The sequence below is a fragment of the Dendrobates tinctorius genome, unplaced genomic scaffold, assembly GCF_039654945.1.
Source record: "Dendrobates tinctorius isolate UK_male_01 unplaced genomic scaffold, ASM3965494v1 ptg000241l, whole genome shotgun sequence".
NCBI lineage: Eukaryota > Metazoa > Chordata > Amphibia > Anura > Dendrobatidae > Dendrobates > Dendrobates tinctorius.
Window position 1 is genome coordinate 16,734,292 of NW_027361908.1, and position 20,813 is coordinate 16,755,104.

General features: G+C 40.7%; 1 protein-coding gene across 7 annotated transcripts in view; it reads right to left on the reverse strand.

Annotated features, from left to right (window-relative positions):
- The window catches only part of PPFIA2 (PTPRF interacting protein alpha 2), a 592,307-nt gene that overhangs the window by 99,482 nt on the left and 472,012 nt on the right, over window positions 1-20,813 (reverse strand). For all 7 annotated transcript variants that reach the window (XM_073556977.1, XM_073556976.1, XM_073556979.1 and 4 more), the window contains 4 exons: window positions 11,905-11,967; window positions 5,543-5,634; window positions 5,206-5,341; window positions 3,444-3,664 (listed from right to left, as the gene is read on the reverse strand). In XM_073556977.1, the coding sequence (XP_073413078.1) occupies window positions 3,444-3,664; window positions 5,206-5,341; window positions 5,543-5,634; window positions 11,905-11,967 (512 nt within the window). The remainder of the gene's footprint in view (window positions 1-3,443; window positions 3,665-5,205; window positions 5,342-5,542; window positions 5,635-11,904; window positions 11,968-20,813) is intronic.

Below are 20,813 nucleotides of genomic sequence, written 5' to 3' on the forward strand. Positions count from 1 at the left end.
TTTTCCCCTGGCAAGTCTATAAACATATAGCACACATTGCAGCACACCAAATGGGTAATCTCCTTTATGTTGAACAAAACGAATTTCTGATCATCGAAAAGATTCACTCTTCCCAGAATGCATCAGGAATATGCAAATTATCTCCACTAGCTTCAATTTCTGGTTTGACGATTACTTCCAAGTAGCTCAATCTAGCTACAACCACCAAAGATCATGATCATCAGACTCGTGGCAACTCTTCACTCTTCCCAAAATACACCAGGAATATGCAAATTATCTCCCTCAAGCTTTAATTTCCTGGTTTGACGATTTCCTCCAAGCAGCTCGATCCAGCTACAGTCAAAGATCCTCAGACTTGTGGTGACTCTTCACACTTCATGTGGGGAGCAAGGGCTAGCAAGTCTGCTCCGATTGTACAAAAAAACTACTGTAGCACAAACTGTTACAGAATTGTTTTGCACAAGTGTCAGAATACGTGACAGTTTTATAGGATTGCGTAGTAGTCACAGACGACTCAAAGTGCCCATGTTGATCCTTGTTTACTGCCAAACGCCTATACAATAGGCACGTGATCATGAAAGCTGGACCATGGATCAATGAAATGCGTTGGTCTGGTCTGATTAATCTTTTTACGCTATGTGGATGGCCAGGTGAAGAGATAATACCTTTGACACTGGCATTCATGTGGATTTTGTTTTGAAATGTACCACCTAACTAGCTATTATTGCACACCGCTTCATTGTAAAGTTATTTTGTAGTGACCTCTGACGGCAGAATAATGTACTCTGCCACACTGCAAAACTTTCAGAAATGGATTGAGGAACCTGACAAAAAGTTCACTGTAGAGATGTAGACTGTAACTTCCCCAGATCTCTGTTCAAATTAGGATATGCAGTATGTTCAGGAGAAATAAGTCTGATCAATCACAGGCAACTTTCACAACTTTAATCCTTTTCCAAAGTTGGGCATAATATTACTCCCACGTCGGAATCTCTCCCTTTGATGTGAGCTCCAGCACTGAGCCCCCATCTTTCCTGGCACATGTCAGCTGTTTTGAACAGCTGACATGTGCCTTTATCAGCCTCGGGTAGAATCGCGATCCACCCACGGCTGTTAACCTGTTAAATGCTACTGTCAATCTCTGACAGCAGCATTTAATTTGCGCTTCCGGTAAGAGGACTGGAAGTCCCGTCCAGCGGTGACCTCGTCACGTGATCGCAGGTCACCGATGGGTTGGCATGATAACCAGAGGTCTCCAGCAGACCTCTATGGTTGTCATAGCAAGTGATCAGATCGCCTGTGTGGAGCAGAGCTGATCAGACATCTGCAGCTTCTAGTCTCCCATGCAAAAAGTAAAAAAAAAAAAGTTTTTATAAATATAAAAAAATAAATAAATAAAAAGTTCAAATCACCCCCCTTTCTCCCCATTCAAAATAAAACAATAATAAAAAATCAAACATACAAATATTTGGTATCGCCGGGTTCAGAATCGCCCGATCTATCAATATAAAAAAAAGAATTAACCCCATCGGTAAACGGCGTAACAAGAAAAAAATTAAAATCGCCAGAATTACGTTTTTTGGTCCCTGCTACATTGCAATAAAATTCAATAACGAGAGATCAAAAGATCGTTTCTACACCAAAATTGTATCAATAAAAACGTTAGCTCGGTGCACAAAAAGATAAGTCCACTGCCAGCCCTAAATCATATAAAATGGAGACACTACAGGTCTCAGAAAATGGTGCCATTTTGTTTTCTTTTTTACCAAAGTTTGGATTTTGTTTTCACCACTTAAGTAAAAAAAGAACCTAGATATGTTTGGTATCTATGTACTCATAATGACCTGGAGAATCATAATAGCAGGTCAGTTTTAGCATTTAGTGAACATGGTAAAAAGAAAAAAACAAGTGTGGGATTGCACTTTTTTTGCAATTTCACCGCACTTGGAATTTTTTTCCCATTTTCCAGTACACAATATCTTAAAACCAGCGGTGTCGTTCAAAAGAACAACTTGTCCCGCAAACACAAGCTCTCACATGGCCATTTTGACAGAAAAATAAAAAAGTTACGGCTCTGGAAAAGGGGAGCAAAAAATGAAAACAAAAAAAAAAAAAAAGAAAATACCTCTGGTCATGAAGGGGTTAAGGATCTTCTGCTGATGTCTTGATGCAATGTACTACAATACACCTTTAAAAGACCTGTGAGCTGGATGCTTCCATGGGTCAGAGCTGTTTTGGTGGCAGTATGGGGACTTACACATTGTTAGATAAGCTTTTTAATGTTATGGCTAATTGATGCATATGATACACAGAGTTATAGTCATAGAATTTAGTACATTTAATGGCAGTCAACAGCTTGCCTCACTTACCCGCTCCAATACATTCCTTACCAACGCAGAATTAAGCACTGCAATGAAGCTAAGTGTCTCTGTCAAGAATAGATTTTGAAACCTTATATCTAATTCTCATGTGTGGAAACCCAAACAATGTCTTCAAACAAGTAAAAGTATAAAACAATAAGGGTATGTGCAGACGATGAGTTAACTCTGCGGGATGGATGCTGCGTACTTGTGCAGCGTCCAACCCACAGCGTCCAGATGTTACAGCATAGTCCATAGGATTTCAAGAAATGCTATGCCCACTATGCGTCCAGAGATGCCTGTGGCTCACCAGCGGAGATGGACATGTGGCTCGTCTCTTCAGACCGCAGCATGTCTATTTATCTTGCGGAGATGCAAGCCTCCGCAAGATAAAGTTCACTCGTACATTGTATTGGACACGGTGATTCTGCATGGTTCAATGAACACATGCAGAATCACCTGCTTTCAACACCGGCGGCACTTTGGACGCAGCAAACATGTGCGGTGTCCATAGCATTGCCAGTTCCTGATCGTGTGCATATACCCTAACCCACCATAGTTCTCTTTAAAGGGCATCGGTCAGCTGCCATAACTACCTCTAAACCAGAACTTCATATTATTTTTGCATTCTGGTAACCTCCTCGTGTAGCTTTGCAATCCCTATAAACTTTCAAAATCAAGTTTTATTCTGCATTGCATTATGCAAATGGCTTAGGACTAGTCTGGCCGGGCATTGATTCTCCTGGACTAGTCCTGCCTCCAATCTTGTAAGCATGCTCCTCTCAGCTCAAATGACAACATTTACAAGAGGGACATCACCGGAGACAGGACTAGTTCTGGGGAATCCACGCCCTGCCCTAGTAGTCTGGAGACACTTGCATAATGAACACAGAATAAAACTTGACTTTGAAAACATATAGAGATTGCAAAGTCACAAGAACAGGGTTGTTAGAATGTAGAAATAGCATGGAGTAGAGACATGATGGTGGTTTAAGGGCATTTGGACAGTTGCCAGGTTCCCTTTAAATAAAGCTTCAGTATAAAATATATTATACAATAAGTTGACAATTAATAAAATAGTACCTTATTTCTTTATTGATGGCATCTAGCTGCTCTTGAAGCATCATGGCTAATGTCTGAGCATCAGAATGACCTCCAGGTGACAAGAGGTCCATGGAACTGAAAATAGTTTCACGGTCATCGTCATCTATGTCAGACATTTCTGTGTCACTTTCAAAAGGATGACTGCTAAGGACTCCAATTTGCTGAGTTCGATTCCATTCATGATCACCAAGCGACTTCACCTTTATGATTTGAAAGAAAAGGGGAAATTTTCGCCTGAAGTTGGGGTAGCTTGTATTACATTGATCTATTCTTAACTAAAGAATTAAACAGTTTCTGCTGGATGTGTTATTTATGAAATGAACCACCATAATATTGATTACAAAGAGGATTAAGATAATAATTCTGTCCAAGTGGGCATGAGTAGCTGAACAGATTGATATATAATATTATGGAAAAAGATTAGGGGGATTATCCCAAATTAGTAAATTATCAACTATGCACAGAATAGTAACTTGCTGATCCTGGGGGGTTGCGGTACTTGACTATCTCTAACAGTTCCATTAACAATAAAAGGAGAATTGGTGTGAATGCGTGGCTACTTCAGAGCCTTGTTCTCGGAATTGATGGGTGTGTTAGTGGTGGAATCCCAACAACCAAATTAAAAACTAATTACATCAATTCATATGGTACATGTACAAACAATATCAGACATTACATTGTAACACATATTTCTACAATTCAAACAAGATTAATTAGGGCCATGCTCACAAGCTTACAATGTAAAAGGAAATAGGTGGGATACAAAAGGTGAAAAGTGTTTATAGTGTATGGTCCAGCTATCATTATAATTCATAAGGGTACCCATGTAAAACTGCATAAACCGGTCACCATCCAGTATGGATTGTGTAGGAAAGAGAGAGAGGAAGAAACCAGATGATAAGAAGAATGACCAGAGGTACAACTGACAAAAGTTAGATTATTGGAATGATGTAATAGACCTCAAAAATATGTTCTTAGGGAACATTTAAAACTGCAGATAAAAGGAATAAACCTAATTGCACCCAAGAGACCTAGTACAACACAAGAAAAGTCTTATAGAGTGAAGTTTGGTCATAGTGGAGGATAGTTTTAGATCCTTAAGAGAACAGAGACCACCAATAATTGCAAGAAAAGGGCAAATTTTTGATTTTTTTAAAGATGCAAGTGACAGAACTGTGCAACTCACTAGATATAGGAAATTAATAAATCACCAAGAGAGTAGACATGGTGCCTGTGAGTTATGGTACATGATATCGCTCAGAAATCGAAAGATCATGTTTATGTAGATTAGAAGAGGGAGGAAACACAAGAAATTTAGAACAATGCAATCTCCTTCCAGTTTATTACTTCCTAATTTCTAGCAAGGCAGGCACTCCTCCTTGAGTGATAGCTCTGGTGAATAGTACAACTATAATATTAGTAGAGAAATGACTGGGATGATAAAAGTTAACTCCTATCCTGAAATGTATCTACAGTACACTCTTGGATTGGCACTAGGCTCCATGGAAATGAGCTGTACCCTATAAAATTAAAAACTCTAATTGAAGGAGAATGACAGCAGGTAGAAAAAGCAAGCCATTGGCCAAAATACTTATTTTTACACTGTCTAAGTAAATCAATATAAAAACTTAAGAACACCTCTTTAAGGTAAAAATAATAATTTTTGGTGTCACAACTCACAAAGATAAAAGATTTTGAAACTATATCTAATGCACAGCAAGAAACCGTTTCAAATCCATACCTTAGGCTCTTCCCGTCTTATTCCCATTCTACCTCTGCGTGGCCTCCTAATAACTTTAGTAGAGCGATAATCTGGCTGTGAATCTACCAGTGAACTCACAGAGTACCTCAAATCTGCTGAAGTGTCTAAGTGAGGCCTAAGAGAAAAACAAACATCCTAAAAATTTGGCAACATTAAGAAAAGATAAGAAATGGAAATCTAAACTGATTACTGCATGGATGATAAGTTGAAACAAAGATCAAAATGACTGCCCAATTTCTGGTGCACATTGTTACATAACTGTACTAGTAACCACAGTAAAGAAACATATCTCATTATGCTTTTCTCCAAAAATTACCTTGTTAAAGTTGGTTCTATCAAGGACCCAGTTCGTAACTTCATCTGGTCAAGTTCTACTCTAAGTTTTTCAATTTCTTCTGCTAATCGATCCTTAGAAAGAAAAGGTAAATAAAAAAACAAAGTTTAAACATCGCCTATGAGTCTTATAAACATTCTGAATATTAGTCACTGAGGAGTTACAAAAATCAACTCAAGAATAACACCTAACCCATCTAACCTATCACAGGGAGAAAGGGAGGGCCTTACGCTCCCTGGACAATAATCCAAATATTACCAGCAAACCTTCTGATAAGGGTGGGAACGTTGTAGTTATGGACTGGAAAGAGTATCTTGATAAGATTAACTCTCTCGTCAGATGATATCACATATGAGGTTCTCCGTAAGGATCCCATACCAGATACTCTTAAGAATTCTGTGGCCTACTCATGGAGGCACATGTTAGCAACCTGATCTAAACAAAATTAACTTGATTTCCTCCTCCCCAAAGATCTACTCTCTCCCGAAAATTCACAAAGGATACAAACCCTTAGGCTGGCGTCACACTAGTGAGGAATATGGACGAGTGCTATTTGATAAAACATCGCATAGCACTCGACCCGCTGTTAATCCATGGGGCAGCTCCAATCACCGTTTCTTTTCTCGGCCGTATTATACGTGTGAGTGAAATCTCAGCATGCTACGATTTGCTGCGTATATCGGCTGAGACTCGCCAATGCAAGTCTATGGGTGCGAGAAAAAAAAAAAAAAAAATCGCACACCACACGGACCATCCGTGTGATTTGCGAGAAATACGCACCGGTGTCCTTCCAGGCATATACCAAACCTCAAAAATAGTACTCAAGATGAAAGCAGCACACCAAAAGAAATCCAGTCAAACTGCTATTTATTAGCCCATCTGGCTAGTTGCCCATACAGCGACGTTTCAAGGCTCAAGAAAGGTCCACAACTCCCAGGACCGAAACGTCGCTGTATGGGCAACTGGATAGATGGGCTAATAAATAGCAGTTTGACTGGATTTCTTTTGGTGTGCTGCTTTCATCTTGACTATATATATATATATATATATATATATATATATAGTGGTGTGACTGGTGGTCGCGTGGTTAATGGGAGATATATGTCACGGGGATGGATGCTCCCTGTGATGCAACCCAGGGTATTTTGTCTTTAGTACACATGAGCACTAATATGGCATTTAGTGCACCTGGGTCTGGGTTGCCGATAGCTATAAGACATGGGAGGGTCTGACTACCCATGTTACCTCACCTCTGGGAAAGGGTGCTAAATGCACCCCTTTTTCCCCTGTGTGTATGGTCGTGAGGTTCAGGACCTGCAGTGAGGTCATGACCATGTGACCAGCCCATGTTATCCATACCTTACCTGTGGGTGTGGTTACAGGCTATGTAATTGAGGTGTGTTTAGCACATGGGAGAGAGAGTTTGGGAGTCTGGCAGTGTGCACAGACCTCCATGTGTCCAGGTGAGACACTACAAAGTGGTCTGTGTGCTGAGAACGAGAAGCCTTCCTGTGTCTGTGGCTCCAGATAGGGCTCTGCTATGGACATTGATGCAGTGTCTGCCTAATGTAAAGACTGTTAACCTCTTTTGTTGATTTGATGGTCTATGGAGCAAATAAACTCACATGGACATTGAAGAGAATGTGCCTCCTGTTTCCTCCTACGCAGCTGAGTGTGTACAATAGCTACGATAGATTATATATATATATATATATATATATATATATATATACACACACACACATACAGTACACACAGTATATATGTATTTATATTGCAGAGAGAGATAGAAGAATAGCCGGTAATTCATTTGCCGGCTTCTGTAAAATCACTGCAGGAGCCGACAAGATGGGATAGGTGGATTACATACAGTAAATCCATATATAATAGGTAGATATATAGATTTCAGTGACAAATACAATTAGTATAGTGTGTGTGCAAAATTCTGGACTTGTATTTAAGGAATAAAAGATTATTTTACAGAAAATAATGGTGTGGGGTCCCCTTATAATTAATAGCCAGCAATGGCTATGCAGACAGCTGAATGCTGATGTTAATAGCCTACAAAGGGGTCATAGATGCTGCCCCCCGGCTAAAAATATTAGCTCTCAGCCACCTCAGAAAAGGTGCATCTCTAAGATGCGCCAATTCCGGCACATAGCCTTGCTCTTCCCACTGCCCTGTAGAGGTGGCATATATGGTAATAGTTGGGGGGTTGATGTCACCTTTCAGGTGACATCAAGCCCCGAGGTTAGTAATGGAAAAGCATCAATAAGATGCCCCCATTACTAACCCCATAGTCAAATTGTAAAGAAAACACAGACACCCAGTGAAAAAATCCTTTTATTGAAATAAAGACACAGACTCCTTTATTATTCTTAATTAAACCATACTTACAACCACACCTAATCCATGCAAAGCCCTCGTTCTCCTGTAATAAAAATGAAATAACAAATCAACAATATACCATACTTGTCCGTCGCTGTGTCCCACATCGTAATCCATATCTGGGGCAATATATATTTTTCATCCTGGACGGTACTAAGATGTGACAGTCCAAAAAACCTCTGGTGCATGAGGAGATGCTGCCAGCGCAGCCTCAGTGACTAGCGCTGACATCAATGACTCTGCGCTCCCTCACAGCCTGAACTGCGATGACCTCTGTACCATGGGAAAATGACAGTGAAGAGGTTGCCGCTGTTCATGCTAGCATCAGTGCATTCACAGCTGATCACTATGAGAATTTCTCACGGTGATCTGCTATGAAGACACTGAGCTTGAACTGCCGTGACCTCATCACTGGCATTTTCCCAGGGTCCTGAGGTTGCAGCAGTTCAGCCCTGCTGCAAGAACAGCTTCAGTGAATAGCGGTGATGTCACTGATGCTGCACTGCCTCACAGCCTGACCCGTGCTGAACTCTTGAGCGTGGGAAAATGAACTGGCATTTTCCCATGTTTCAGAGTTCAGCATGGGTCAGGCTGTGAGGGAGCGCAGCATCAGTGACGTCAGCGCAAGTCACTGAAGCTGCGCTGGCAGCATCTCCTCATTCATCTGTGGTTTATAGCTGGGGCGGTCGCATCTTGGCACCGTCCAGGTTGCAAACTGGATATCCCCCAAAAATGGATTACGGCGTGGGACACAACGACGGGAAGGTATGGTATATTGTTGGGGTTTTTTTGCTATTTTTTTTTACAGGGGATCGAGGGTGTTGCATGGATTAGCTGTATAATAAATATGGGAAATATTTTATTCTGGCTGTGTCTTTATTTAACCTGTAACAACTATAGGATTAGTAAAGGATAGGTGTCTTATTGACACCTCTCCATTACTAAACTGTGGGCTTCATGTCACCAGACAAAGCAAAGGTGACATTAACCCCACAACTATTACCCACAACTATGCTACAGGGCAAGTGGGATGAGCATGGATAAGTGCCAGAATTGGTGCATCTTAGAGATTATAGACTGTTCATGTCTTTGTCAGTGGGCAAACTTACAAAATCAGCAAGGGATCAAAAACTTATTTCCCCACTGAACCTAAATCAAATGTTTAGCCCCTTCGTTAGTGCAGTGCCATCTTACCTCAGGACCTATAATAAACCATTTTGACATCGATTGACATGGAGTCCCTCTACAGTAGTATTCCTCACTCAATAGGCATTCAAGCCTCTGAATACTGCTTAAACACTAGAGGAGTTCATGTTCTACCTTATAATAGGTTCCTACTGAAACTATTAGAATTTATTCTTAATTCCAACTTCTTTATTTTTAATGGAAAATTCTACCACCAGCTCAGGTGCACTGCTATGGGGAGTCCATGTGCTCCCAATTATGCCAACATGCTCCTGGGTTGATGGGAGTAAACAGTGGTGTTCTAGGACAGGGATGTCGTCTGGGGTCCCTACATTCAATTTAAGGATGTTATATAGATGACATCCTTGTCCTATTGTTGGGATCTAGCGTGTGTTTTTTGAATCCTTTTTGGCCCACCTTAACAATAACAACTAAGGTCTTACCTTCATGTGTGAAAATGGCAGGGACAGGGTCTCTTTTCTGGACCTATTTATTACAAAGGAGAGTGATGGCTCTCTGGGAGCTTCCATGTATCAGAAAACTAATGCCACCAATACAAATACCTTGCTTAGATGAGAGAGCTATCACCCTCACAATTTGAAAAGAGGTATCCTAAGGGCCAATTTCTAAGACTCCGAAGAATCTGCTCAACACTAATGGACTTCTACATCTAGATATGGACTTTGAGAAATGAGTTCTTACAAAAAAGCTACCCAACTCATATTGTGAATTCGACTTATAGCCATGCTCTAGAAAGCAATAGAACCACACTAATGTCTAAACCAAAAAACACTGATGAGCCGATAACATGCCTAATTGGTACCTGCGATGACCAGACAGATAAGATAATGGATTTATTGGGGAAACACTGGGGGATTCTCAGAAGTGACCCCAATATTTGAGATCTTATTCAATCCACTCCGGCAGTAATATTCAGGAGAGGAAAATCAATTTATCAACACGTGGTCCTTAGTTTTTATACCTCACACAAAATCATCTGGAACATGGTTGGATTGTAGGGAAGTGGAAATTTTAAAAGAGGGTAATGTAGCTTCTGTAGATATGTCACTGCCTCCAACAATTTTCACAAGTGCTGTTATGAGGACATATAAAAACAGAGATTTTGCCAATTGTAAGACGTCTGGTGTAATATACTTATGCTCATGCACACCTAGTTATGTGGGTAAGACAAAGGGGCAACTGAGGATTTGTATTAGTGAGCATATAGGTGACATCAGCTATAAGAGACATACACAAAATGCCCGACATGTCAATTCTAAACATGGGGGTGACTTAGATGCCATTTCCTTCAGAGTTTTTGAAGTGGACCCCAAACCAGTTCGTACGGGTGATTGGGACAAGAGAATTATTCAGAGAGAGACAAGGTGGATTTTCTGGTTGGAGTCAGTCAGTCTGGGAAGTATTAATGAACAACTCAGTTTGGTCAGCTTTGTTTCTGTAGTGTGCATTGTATGACCCTATATGATAAATAACCATCCTTTGGCATATAGGTCCTTCGTTGATTGCGCTTTATTTTCTTCTCTATAGTGATAAACAAAGGGATGGTTCCTTTCTGATTTGCAAATGTATTTGATGCACTTCAGATTATCAAGTGCCTGCATGTACACATATACTATTGTATTAGGACTATATATTTATCTATAACAATTTCACTTTATGCAGATATTTATTTTTCATCCTTATGTTTTTCCCAATTGGACCAGGAAAGATGGGTAGATGCGTGTTTTTTTGTCCTAGAGTGCTTTTGGCATTCTGTTCCTTTCCCCGGCATCTATTATACTTGTTGAGCGCATTTGCATTCCAATACTAATCTATCCAATGACACACTTCTGCTTCTGGCACTGTGGAACACATAATGCATTCCAACAGCGTACGAACGTCACTTCTGGTGACGCGCTTCCTGTAACATCGTGGGAGAACAAACCCTCGCAACCACTAACTGGATGCGTTGTAAAGTAGAAGTCCCTTTTGGGTATGTATAGAGACAGGACTGGGTGACATGCATACTGCCTGTGTCTACTATTCTTGTGGCCTGGAGAGTTGCTGTGCTCCTCATTGCTCATTTGATGTCGTTCATGTGCATCTTATTGATGTCCAGCAGTTAGAACATAGGCACTTGTTTCATTGGAGTTCCACATGGTATTATTGTGCTTATTGGGATCTACTAGTATCACTTATAGATATTTAGTGCTTGTGGTATCCCTCTGCACTGACAGCCTAAGATCACATTAGTACCCAACTAATGGTTAGTTATTGGTTTGTATACCTCCTTGGTGGTCTTATATTAGTTTGCATTTTATACACTCCCAGTGTGACTTCTCCAGATAAGTGGGGCACTCCAGCTGACCAGCAGCCCAGTTTATGGTCTTAGGTAGGATCACATAGGGAGATTCTTCATTGAGCTGGGGTGCCACATTGAATTATAAGAAGTGCCAACCTCAGTTGTTAGGAAGGGAAAAATGTAGGGCAAATTCAGCCCCTAACTCTCACTCCTACTTTCCATTTTTTTTTTTTTTACCCGAGTTCTATATTTTTTGCACTTTGGCATCTGTGATTGTTTATACCTCTTTTTAAATCAATATTTATTAAAGCTATGTTTTTAGGTATTTGTTTTTTTCATTGTATAAGTGTCCCATATGTATAGATACTCCATAGGTTGCTCTACATTCTGAATATTAGCATTGGGCTTATAATTTAAATTGTAGCATGCAAAATAGAAAAGTGAACTGCGCGCCATTGATCAATCTTACCTTGTCATGTAAACATTCCTCTAATTGTTTTCTGTAATTTTCTGAATCCTGAAGTAAAATATTCTGCAAAAGATCAAAGATGTAGAAAAATAGTTCTTGATCATAAACATGGTTATCTAGCTTGTCAAACTTGCATATTTCTTTCAAAAAGGAGATGGAGATAACACAATTCCAGGTATTAAAGGGGTTTTCCCATGAACCAATTAAATTTTAATGAATAGATCGTGGAATAAAAATAATTTCCCCAAATGGATGTGTTAAAAAAAAAAGTTCCTGTGCTGAGAATCTTAGAAAACAATCAAAATGACAGAATTACGCTTTTTTGGCCACTGCAACAATTCAATAAAATGCAATAAGAGGCAAACACAATATCGTATCTACCACAAAATACTATCAGGAAAAACATCAGCTAATGGTGCAAAAAATAAGCCCTCGCTTAGTCCCATATCCCAAAGATTGAAAGCGTTAAAGTTCCCGAAAATGTCGACACAAGCAAAGATGTTTTATTTCTACAAATTTCTGATTTTTTTCACTACTAAATAAAAAAAACTATGCATGTTTGGTATTTGCATATTTGTACTGACCTGGTGAATCATATTGCCCTGTCAGCTTTACCGCATAGTGCAGGGTTCCCCAACTCAAGTCCTCAAGGCCCACCAACAGGTCATGTTTTCAGGATTTCCTTAGTATTGCCCAGGTGATAATTGCATGCGTCCTGAAAACATGACCTGTTGGTGGGCCTTGAGGACTTGAGTTGGGGAACCCTGGTATAGTGAACTTGGTAAATTAAAAAGAAAAAATAATGTCAGGGTGCCCATGGGATTAAAGAGGGAAAGAGCCTCCTCCATCTGTTAACCTTCTAAATCCTGCTGTCACTATTGACAGCAGCAACTACAGGGTTAAATGGCGATGATCGGTGTCAACACTGATTGTGGCCAATGAAGCACGGTGTCAGCTATTGTATACAACTGATTCCAGTTTCATTTTCACCCTTTGGGGGATGCGGTTCTCTTATTTCTCAAGTCAGCAAAAAAGCATATTGAGGGACATTAAGGGGTTAAGGCTCAACCTCCTTCATGAACAAATCAAGGGAAGAAGTAAGCAACCACCCATAGTAAATAGAGATGAGCAAATTGATTCTTAAGTAATACAATTCATTACGAATTTCCCTCAAACTTTGGACTCTGGTGAATCTGACATTTTGTAGGTTTTGATATCCAGCAAGTACACATTTTGCAGTCTTCTGTTGAAGGTTGAAAAGCGATCAAAAAAATAAAAAACACCATATAAGCATCTGCCCCCACTTTATGCAGTCGCAACCTTGGTTACCCACTCTAGTCTTCAGATTTCTGCTGTTCCATTCCGGTGTCAAAGCCTGGGATGTATCTCACATAGTCTCATGGGGGGGCGAAAGTACATAACTGACGCGTGTTGCCCCATGCAATGACATCGATGACAGACATCCGCAACCTAGTTATTGCTTGGAGGAAGTCATTGAAATTAATAATGTAAGTTACCACCCGTGTGCCTGTGAGACCAATCACAGGCCTCAGCATTGGAGCAGATCTGGAGGCTGCTGCAGTTAATTGGAGAATTGTGGTGGCATAAGGACGGATAAACAGTGGGCCTAGGACTGGTATGTTTACATAATGTACATTACACAAACTCAGCAATCCTGCGTTGAGTTTGGCAGCAAGAAGTCGACTGTCAATCAAGATGGTATCGGCAATGCCCCGTTGACAATCGTCCGAAAGAGAAGGAATTCCACTGTCAATGTAACAGTAGAGGTAGTGGGAGAATTGGGAAGTAGTAGCACTGAACCAAGAGAGATCGTCAGAAAATGCAGGTAGTTGGCAATTACCTTCCAATAAGTGTTGAGCATCATAGTAAAAAAAAGTCCTGGATAATCCTTTAAATTGGGTAAAGGAAGCTAAACTGAAAGAAAGGTGAGGTTGTGGAAGACAGTTTAATGTCACAGGTCATGAATCATGTCAAGACTGTGCACAGCAACAAGAAAGAAGGTAGTTATACTGTATCAGCAAAGGCTTTACTGGGCAGAAACCTGAAAGCAAACTGGAGTTTCAAAATGTGTTGTTCAAGCTCCTTTAACCCCTAAATGACTGCCGATACACCTTGTAATGGCGGCAGTTAAGGGTACTTATTTTTCAGCCCTGCTTTTTAACAGCGTTGAGAAATAAGGGCATAGAGCCCCCCTGCGTTGGAAAATCTCAGGGTGTCTGCTACCAGGGATAGCTAAGAACCCGTAGAACATGATCAGGGCTGGTTTTTACAGTCCTCTGTCATGTGATCACATAAAAAAAAAGTCTGCTTTAAAATAATTTTCTCTATCTTCTGATATGATCTATCATATCAAAGAGGAGAGGAATGGGGTCTCCAAGACCCTCACTGTTCCTTATGTACCAGATATGTGATCCCCCAGCCCCTTCCTTCTTCTGCAGAAAGAAAATGTCAGGTGAATACGCAGTGCACCCGCCAAGTTCTGCCTCCCTGCACCCAGCAACTGCTGGAACTTTTCTGATTGGCTGCTGCTTTTGATTACTGTCATAGGGTCCATCGCAGTGATCAAAAGCCCCCAATATTAGTAAATACGGCAGCACTTGGGCTGTGCCTCTCTCTTCTCTCCTTGTAGTTGTTCTGGGGGTAAAGAGAGATACATTACGTCTGAGTGCTGCCCTGTCAGAGAAGAGAAAATGAAAAAAAAAAATCACATTTCTATCTCCATGTCTGTAAATCCCCTAAAACAAATTGATAACCCAAACCCCTTCTGTGTCATCCCCCTTGTCAGATTATTATTTTTTTTATTTATTTTCATTTTTTGCAGTTAAGGTTAGGATTAGGGTTAGGTGTTTTTTTCCAAAAGTAAAAAAAAAACAAAAACTAGTTTTAGATTAGATTTAGGGCTAGTAGTATTAGATTAGGGTTAGTTTTTTTGTTAGGCAGGCGAATAAAGCAATGTCCTGCAGAATATTCAGTGCGGAACAAGCGTACAGCCTGCTTGGCTCTGGCAGCTCAGGCAGTGAAACTGAATCTGCCTCTGAAATGGAGCAATTTTCAGACCGTGATGCCGACTCTTCCTACCCAGGAACCCACAGCCCATGGGTAGCGAGTCGGTCATCACTGCAGAAGCTTCAGAGGCAAGATCATGAACCACATCAAGACATTTATGGAGGATTTATGTTGCTCTTGAAAGACACAGGCTCGTCAAAAATGACAATCTATTCCAAATAGAGGCAAATTTGTGTTCCAAAATTCACTTTGGGCGCCATCCTTTCCGAGCTCTCCCATTTGTCCAAATTGAACTTTTTGACTACATGTGAGGCATCATTGCACTAGTAAGAAAGTGGGTAACAAATGATAGGGTTCATTTTTTGGTGTTATCTCTTGCAAAAATTAGAAATTTGGGGCTAAAGCAACATTTTTGTGAAAAAATGAACTTTTTCAATATCATGACCTAATGTTATCAAATTCTGTTACGTACGTGTGGGTTCACAATGCTCACTATACCTATGGATAAAATCCTTGAGGGGTGTAGTTTTCAAAATGGGGTCAGTTGAGGGAGATTTCCACTGTTTAGGAACATAAGGAGTTCTCCAAACGTGGCATGGCGTCTACTCTCGATTCCAGCCAATTTTACGTTTAAAAGTCAAATGGTGCTCCTTCTCTTCCGTTCACCCAAACAGTGACTTTCCCCACATGTGGGATATTGTTATGCTAAGGAGAAATTGCATAACAAATTTTGGGGTCCATTTTCTCTTGTTACCCTTGGGAAAATAAAAAAAATTGAGTCTGACGTTAAATTTTTGTGAAAAAAATTAAATGTTCATTTTTTCATCCACATTGCTTCAGAACCCGTGACACACATGAGGGGTTAATAAACTTTTCAAATGTGATTTTTAGAGCCTTGATGGGTGCAGTTTTTTTAAAAGGTGTCACTTTGGGGTATTTTCTGACATATAGGCCCCTCAAAGTGATTTCAAATGTAATGTGGCCCTAAAAAAATGGTTTTGTAAATTTTGTTGGAAAAATGAGAAATCGCTGATCAATTTTTAACCCTTAAAACTTCATAACAAAAAAAGGTTGTTTCAAAAATTATGCTGATGTAAAGTAGACCTGTGGGAAATGTTATTTAACTATTTTGTGCGACATAACTCTGATTTAAGGGCATAAAAATTAAAAGTTTTAAAATTACTATTATTATTATGCATTTATATAGCGCCATTTATTCCATGGCGCTTTACATGTGAAAAGGGGAAATATAGACAAGTATAATAAACGTGTAAGACAAGGGACACACAAATACATAAGGAGAGGGGACCCTGCCCGGTAAATTTTCACCAAATTTCCATTTTTTCACAAATAAAGCAAGGCATATCGAATAAAATGTTACCGCTAACATAAAGAGAAATATGTCACAGAAAAATCTCAGAAACAGTTGGATCCATTGAAGCGTTCCAGAGGTATTACTACATAAAATGACAGTGGTCAGAATTGAAAAAATTTGGCTAGGTCATTAAGGTCAAAATTGCCTCTGTCACTAGAGGGTTAAAAAAAAGCACAAAGAAATGGGCAACCCTGACAACTGTAGACTTGTGCAGCAGGTCATGACATATCATGCTAAATTTTCTTCAAAATCTGAATATGCCCAGCAGTGCCATCAGCTCAGACCTGGCAATAACCAGTGTGACCCAGCTACACCCTTGTTCTACTGACTGAAGAAGTTTGGACAGAAGTGGTCTTCATGGATGAATTTATGGGAAAATAAAAAAAAATTCCTTTAAGATGAAAACAAGGCCAGCAAAGTCAAGTCTGCATATATGAACGGAGGGGTAAAAAATTGGCAACAGTTTCTTTAGAGTAATGATTCAAAATATTAAATATTTGACTAATATAGAAGGCAATTTGTTTGCCGATGGGCTGCAGGGTTGAACAACAATTAGAGTCTGCATTCAACAGTGAAGAATGGTGGAGGTTCCCTGCAAGTTTTGGCCTGCATTTCAGGAAATGGTTAGGAATTTGATTAGGATGCTGAGAAATGCAGGCAGACATCAGGGAGGAACTTCATTGGCAGGGCCGGCGTTAGGGGCAGGCAGCCCAGGCAGCTGCCTAAGGCCCCCACTCCCCCAGGGGCCCCCAGCTAGCGGCACATCACGCAGCCGCTATGGGGCCCGCCTGCCCCCAGCGCCGACACCTCCCACCGCAGCCGCATTGAACTATGCCGGCGACTGTGGGTACAGTTAAATGCAATGATGGAGGAGAGAGCATCAGCTGACGCTCCCTCTCCCATCATTCCCTGCTCTGCCTCTGACACAGCGGGTGCGCAATGACGTCATCACGCTCTCACTGTGTACCAGGCAGAGCAGGAGACAGGAGCCAGGAGCAGCGCGGGCACAAGGAGAGGTGAGTAGTGTTCTTTTTTTCTTTAATATATCAGTGTGAACACTGGACTGTGGGGCCATTCGGGGGGGGGGCAGCTATATACCATGCTGGGCCATATACCATGCTGGGCTTAGGCTATATACTATGCTGGGATATATTCCATGCTGGGCTATATACCATGTGGTGCTGGACTATATACTGTGCTGGGCTATATACTGTGCTGGGCTATATACCATGTGTTGCTAGGCTATATACTATCCTGGGCTATATACTATGCTGAGCTATACCATGCTGGGCTATATACTATGCTGGGCTATACCATGCTCGGCTATATACCATGTGGTGCTGGGCTATATACCATGGGGTGCTGGGCTATATACTATCCTGGGCTATATACCATGTGGTGCTGGGCTATATATCATGAGGTGCTGGGCTATATACCATGCTGGGCTATATACTATGTGGTGCTGGGCTATATACCATGTGGTGCTGGGCTATATACCATGGTGGGCTGTGCTATATACCATGTGGTACTGTGTTATATACCATGGTGGGCTGTGCTTTATACCATGGTGGCGCTGTGCTTTATACCGTGTGGGGCTGGGCTATATACCGTGTGGGGCTGGGCTATATACCGTGTGGGGCTGGGCTATATACCGTGTGGGGCTGGGCTATATACCGTGTGGGGCTGGGCTATATAGCATGCTGGGCTATATACCATGTGGTGCTGGGCTATATACCATGCTGGGCTACATACCATGTGGTACTGTGCTATATACCATGGTGGGCTGTGCTATATACCATGTGGTACTGTGCTATATACCATGGTGATGCTGTGCTATATACCGTGTTGATCTGTGCTATATACCGTGTGGTGCTGTGCTATATACCGTGTGGTGCTGTGCTATATACCGTGTGTTGCTGGGCTATATACTATGCGGCTGTGTTATATACCAAGGGGGGGGACATTTTACATTATATTCTATGGGGGAGGCTGTGTTATATAATATGGGGGGGTTACACTGTATTCTATGGGGAGGTGGGCTGTATTATATTCTCTTTGGGGCTACATTATATTCTATGGGGGGCTGTATTATATTTATTACATTCTATGGGGGGTGATTGCATCATACTCTGAGGGGGCTACATTATACTATATGAGGAGGCTACATTGTATTCTATGGGGGCTCCATTATATTCTATGCGGGGCTAGATTATATTGTATGAGGGCTTTATTATATTCTATGGGGGCTGCATTGTACTATATGAGGAGGGCTACATAGTCTTGTATGGAGGGGCTACATTATACTATATAAGAGGCTGCATTATACTCTATGAGGGGGTTGCCATATATTCTATGGAGGGGCTGCATTATATTCTATGGGGGGGTTATATTATATTCTGTGGAGTGGCTGCATTATACTCTGAAGGGTAGCTGCATTATGCTCTAAAGGGTGGCTGCATTATATTCTATGGGGGTTACATTATATTGTATGGTGGGGCTGCATTATACTCTGTGGGGTGGCTGCATTATGCTGTATCGAGGACTATGGGGAATACATTATGTGAAGAACTATGGGGTGCATTATACTATGGGAAGTGAACTGTACTACATGGATGACTATGGCGGTGCATTATACTATATGGAGCACTATGAGGAGTGTATTATACTATATGGAGGACTGAGCAGTGTATTTTAATGGAGGTCTATGAGAAGTGTATTATATTATATTGAGGACTATGGGGCACATTATATTATATGGAGGACTATATGGAGTGTATTATACAATATGGTGGACTATAGGGAGTGTATTATACTATATGGAGGACTATTGGGGACATTATATTATACGGAGGACTATGGGGTGTAAACTGTGGATGTGCTGCTGATAGCATGATACTGTATGGTGATCTGTTAAGGATCCATTAGTGATTGTTCTGTTCCCATCATTCTTTCTTAGATGGTGGAAAGAGGCTGGGAAGCAAGTGTTGAATGACTTCAATATTGTCGATCACACTCATTTAGCGTCCTGAACTCAGCGCATGTAAATACAAGCGAAATGCTTCTGTGTGATGTGCAATATGTTAGCATTTGGGGCCCCATTTTAAACTTTGCTTAGGGCCCCACTTTGCCTAAAACCAGCCCTGTTCATTGGAGCCAAATTTATTCTGCATCAGGACAATGACCCCAAACATACAACCAATGTCACTAAGAACTTTCTTCAGCGTAAGAAAATGGAGTCCTGGAAGTGATGATATAACCCACAAAGAGACCTGATCTCAACAGCATTAAGTTTGTCTGGGATTACATGAAGAGACAGAAGGATTTGCACAAGCCCACAACCAAGGAAGATCTGTGGTTCTCCAAAAAGTCTGAAACAACCTCCTGGCCAAGATCTTTCAAAAACTTTGTGCAGGTGTACTTCGAAAAAAATTGATGCTGTTTTGATGACAAATGAAGCTCACACCATTTTGCCAACTATTAACATTTCTATTTTGAAAGCTTTCTTACTTTGCAGCATATTTTCCACAACTGCCTAAAACTTTGGCACAGTACTGTATATTTCATGAAATTCATCAGAAACAAATCATGGATATATATGGACAGGAACACTTTAAATCAATCGGTCAATTCCTTAGTGAACTGATTTTGCATCAGCATGTTTAGCACTAATATATTGGTCCTGGCACCCTGTGATAACTGGAAAAATGGACCATTATAACATCAGAAAACAATTTCACTTGGAGGTCTTTTGACGAATGCTTTACCAACATCTCAATATTTCCCTTACTTGCACCAACCTGTTCACATTAATCAGTGTTTCGTGTGATATTTAGCTTGCATGCTTCATCAAATAGCAAGAAATAGATTATTCCAGGTGTATCCACCCAACTGAGTTTGGATTAGATGTGACAAGTACATATTGGCCGAATGTTTTCTGTATACAGCAGTGCACTAATATGCTGCTAATGGATCTGTGAATGCTGCGGCTTTGCATAAGAGGTGGTTTGTTTTGGCTATTATGAGCCAGGAAAATGTTAATGTGTAAACGAAGCTCTAAATACATGGGAAATGTGTTGTTACCAGTTCCGATAACATGCAATGAACAACTGGAGAGCAGGGGACCAAAACACTGTAGATGTACAGCGGAAGTCAGTTTGGAACTTTTTTCTTTACAACCATATTATTATTTATTATTATAGCGCCATTTATTCCATGGCTCTTTACATGTGAGGAGGGGTATACATAATAAAAACAACTTCTCTATATATGCCATTGCTCTGTTATTCCTCCTTAAAGGAATCTGTCACCAGATGTTTCTTACCTCATCTGAGAGCAGCATAACGTAGGAAAAGAGACCCTAAATCCAACGATATATCACTGAGTTTACTGGGTGCAACCATTCTGACACAATCAGAGTTCTTAGATGCAGGATGAAGCAGAGCTGAGAAAGCTAACCCCGCCTACAGCAGGCTCTCTATGTACAAAGTCCATAGACAGTAAGCTGCTT